We start from the raw sequence: 3,887 nt of genomic DNA on the forward strand, positions 1-3,887 counted from the left end.
GGGCTTTCCCGGCCGCAGCGCGGAGCACCTCTGAGCTCCGGCGAGCGAAAGCGTGGTGCTTTCACATCCTCAGACCCCGGGGAAACATCTGCCGCGGCGGCAGCTCCAGCTAAGAACGTCCCGCTGCCGGGCGGTACGCGGTTAATCCCGCTCCATCGTTGTCCCTTAAGAAACACGTAAACAAACAAACAAATAAATAAAAGCGAGGAAGTTGCAGAAGTGAACTCTGTGCATCAGTGTCATGAGAGGTACCGCCCGGTTCTCATTGTGCTGCTTCATAAAGTGTCTGGAATCCCGGTGTGCTGGCATGGCTTCTGTGGTATACCAGTGTTTTTAACTTGTAGTAGGTTAGATAAGGCAGTGTTTGAAAGAATAGGGGAAGGAAAAAATGAGTTGCCTGGGAAGCAAGCAAAGTTTGACAGGAAAATTTCACTGCTTGAAAAATGTGGCTGCTGTGTCAGAGATGAAAAATAGCTGCTTACATCAAAGAAAGACTGCTCCACAGGAACAGTGGCACTGAGAGATGTGGTGGTGGTGGTGGGTCAGTGGTTGGACTGGATGGTCTTAAAGGTCTTTTCCAACCTTAGTGATTCTGTGAATCTTAAACCTTTAAGAGTACCACCACAGACAGATGACCAGCTCCCCTGTGTGCTTCTTCTATCACAGACCACTTCTGAAAACTGACAGCAGAAACCATTCGGCCTTAGTTGGCTTAGTTGGCAAATTTGCTTCCCAGGATAATTTAGACAGAATGTCTGCCAACAAAATCCAGGATAAAGTTTTACTTGCATTTCAGTCTGTGAAATGAAGGCAAATACACAGGACTCTTCCTTGGATAATAAGTTGTATAATAAGCATAGTTTACTTTTTTCTGAAGTGTTGGACCTTTGCAGGTGGCACTGAATTCATGCAGAGTACCAGTATAATTCAGACTGCTTTTTTTTTCCTAGATTGCTAAATGAAGACAGTAGGATTTGGAATTAGGAAATGAGTGCAACATATTCTGACCTGCAACGTTAGTAGGTTTGTCAAACAATAAAGCAAATGGCAAAGCTACAGAATTAAGCTGCATAGGATGCTGTAATGTCTATGGGATTTATTTTTCCAAGTAATAATTTTTCAGTTTACTGAATTTTTATTTTTCTATGATTGCATTTGATAAATTTTAAGTCAATGTTTCAGTTTATTTTCAGATTTGTTCTCTAGATATCAAAAGAATAGTTTATTTTAAAATGAATCAATGAAAGTACCAGATAACCCTTAGTAAAATTGAAAAGGTCTTAATTTTGCCTCTTGTAGGTGAATAAGTAATTGGCAGTGTCATTTCAAGTTTTTATCTGCATTTTTGTGAAGGGTGAGGTTACCTTGGTACATGTGAACCATCTTCCACACTAGGAGACATTTCATTGTGAAGTAGCTTCCATAGTCACCAAACAACAAAAAGACTCACTGTTAATTTAGCAGCACCATTCTTTTTGCACCTTTTTGATAAATCCCCTTCTCGGGAAGGAATTCACCACTTAAGCCACTGCTTTGGTCTTTATGAATTCTTAGTACTGATGTTCTGGAAGATGACCCTTATTTTTACTTTGGTTTGTTGGCTAAGACTTCAGGAACTTGAGGAAATGGGAGTAAGCGGACTCTTTTGAATTTGCTGCCACATAAGAGAAATAGAAGAGAATGACCATGGTTTCTCATGGAGCTGAAAGGCGGGCTGCCATGTCAATTGAACCAATTCACAGGATGCATCACCAACAGTATCAAAATCTGTTAAAGAAGATGTGCATGCCATTTATGAAAGGTCCTGAGAACAGACATGACTTTGCCAGCTTTGAAGAGAAAGACAGCAATTCTTTCCTTAAATTCCATCCAGACACCCCTCCGTTTGGGCCGAATTACCCCTTATTCCCACACCGAGATGATGTGCCTTTAGTAGATCCCTGCTCAGGCTTTGTAAGCGCAGGAGGGGATGCTGAGCTGCAGCCTGGTGTTGGAAAAGTTATTGAATCCCTGGTGGACTACAGTGATGTGAAACCTCACCAGCGGGTGCCCACAGCAGGAAAGGGGATACGGACTGCTCACAGGAGGCATATGATCCTCCAAGAGGAAACCAGCCAGGACCGACGGTGGAATTCCAGGGCTGTGCCAGCTGCTTTGATCAGAGAAAAACTCAGAGGTAAAGCAAGCTACTATTTTTATTTCCTAATCACTAAAGAAAAATCATTGATGCTTAATAAATAAATACAGTTTTTTTGTGAACACCATCCCCCAAGGTTCTAAAAGCACAATCATATAAAATATATTTGTGCTGGATATTTGAGATCTTTGAACTGAACATAATCACTGCTGTAGAATGTGTGAGTCACAGTCCTTGCTGCAGCAAAGAGGTACAAGTCAGCAAATTCTAATAAGCATTAAAAAAAAAAGAAAAATTTTTGAAATAAATAACATTTTAAACAATGTACTTAAATTGTGAAGTTATATATGATAGTTGAAATGAGTATCTGTTTTAACATAACCTGAAATAACAAATAAATGCAAAGTGTCAGGAAATCCCCTGAATATTTCTGTGTCTTTTAGCATTTCCTGAAAAATAGCTGTACAGAGCATTTAAGACGTTTGTCCAACATCTAGTTGATGGGAGAACAGAAGTCCTTCAAGACTGCCATCACATCTTTTTTCAATTACATATTACCTTCCTAATGTACTTCAATGTGTTACACCTGAAGTTAGGTCTGTTCATTTCACATTAATTACAGCACCAAAACTAAAATTTACTCTCTCTACTGGCAAAGTTTCAAAACCGTAGTCTGTTGATAATTCTGGTGAGAATGAATATCTATCCAGGGCTTCTAAGGTCAGACTTTATTAGTGGTAAGCAGTGAGGTTGAACCTTTCTAAAGATTAAGCCAATTCCCACAGTTTTCACAGAGAAATGCTCATTACAACCACATAAGTAAGTAAGTAAGTAAGTAAGTAAATAAATAAATAAATAAATAAATAAATAAATAAAACTCAGATAACACAATAAAGTCTCATAGATAAAAAGAGCATTACTCAGAACAAGATAAAGAAATGTATTTGCTCCATTTTACCATACAGAGATAGCACGCCATCTTTACTGTGCCTTATTCATATTATTGTCACCATGATGTCTCTACATACAATATATTCCAGCACTGTTTTTGGCTCCTTGTTTCCGTCTTAGAAATTTTCACTTTAAATCCTTTTAAGCCTACTGAAGTCATGTAATGGAAGCCAAAAGAACCCAAGAAACCAGAGAATAAAATAATAAGACCTCATAATTTTCTTTTTTTTCTTTCTCATTCCAAATTATTTTTGCTATTTGCTCTCAGTGGTCTACTTAAATTAGATCTAAGAAGTCAATCAGGATTGATTAGCTTTTTCTAAAAGCCTATGGAGAAGCAAAAGGAAGGAGGAAGTATGATAATCTATCTGATCATTAATTTTTCCAACACAAAAAAAAGCAAACAGAGACAGAGATAAAAATACTGTAACAGATTAGACACTCTTGAAATGAACTCAGACAAAAACTGAAACCATATGTCATCAAATCAGTTATCTGTTTTGCAGTTAAGAAAGTGGTCCAGAATGGAGAGTAGTTCCAGAAGTCAGATAGAAATTGCCTGGTGACTTCCTGTTGATTTACTGTTGGGTGAAGTTCACTATTAGTGTGAAATACCAACTTCAATGAAACTATCTGCAAAAGTTAAACTTAACTTGTGCACAAAATCTTGAAACAGAGAGAGTTCAGCATAAATTTATTAGAGATAGCTCTGCAAGTGTTCTTCCAAACCTAGTATTCATTTCCAGGTTTTCCTGTGATGCTGAATGTTGACTACAGATTTGTAAATATAGATTAATAA

The 3,887-nt window shown here is 38.0% G+C and overlaps 1 protein-coding gene across 3 annotated transcripts in view; it reads left to right on the forward strand.

The window, feature by feature from the left end:
• The first annotated feature begins 6 nt into the window (after positions 1-6).
• Positions 7-3,887, forward strand: part of SPATA48 (spermatogenesis associated 48) — a 26,877-nt gene continuing 22,996 nt past the window's right edge. Inside the window, exons 1-3 of one of the 3 annotated variants that reach the window (XM_019613846.2) lie at positions 7-319; positions 951-1,023; positions 1,607-2,176. In XM_019613846.2, the coding sequence (XP_019469391.1) occupies positions 1,681-2,176 (496 nt within the window). In that variant the 5' untranslated portion in view covers positions 7-319; positions 951-1,023; positions 1,607-1,680. Of the gene's footprint in view, positions 320-950; positions 1,024-1,177; positions 2,177-3,887 lie in introns of those variants that run through there. The other 2 variants (XM_019613847.2, XM_031552785.1) reach the window with 2 other exon arrangements.

The sequence above is a fragment of the Meleagris gallopavo genome, chromosome 3 (assembly GCF_000146605.3).
Source record: "Meleagris gallopavo isolate NT-WF06-2002-E0010 breed Aviagen turkey brand Nicholas breeding stock chromosome 3, Turkey_5.1, whole genome shotgun sequence".
Taxonomy (NCBI): Eukaryota; Metazoa; Chordata; class Aves; order Galliformes; family Phasianidae; genus Meleagris; species Meleagris gallopavo.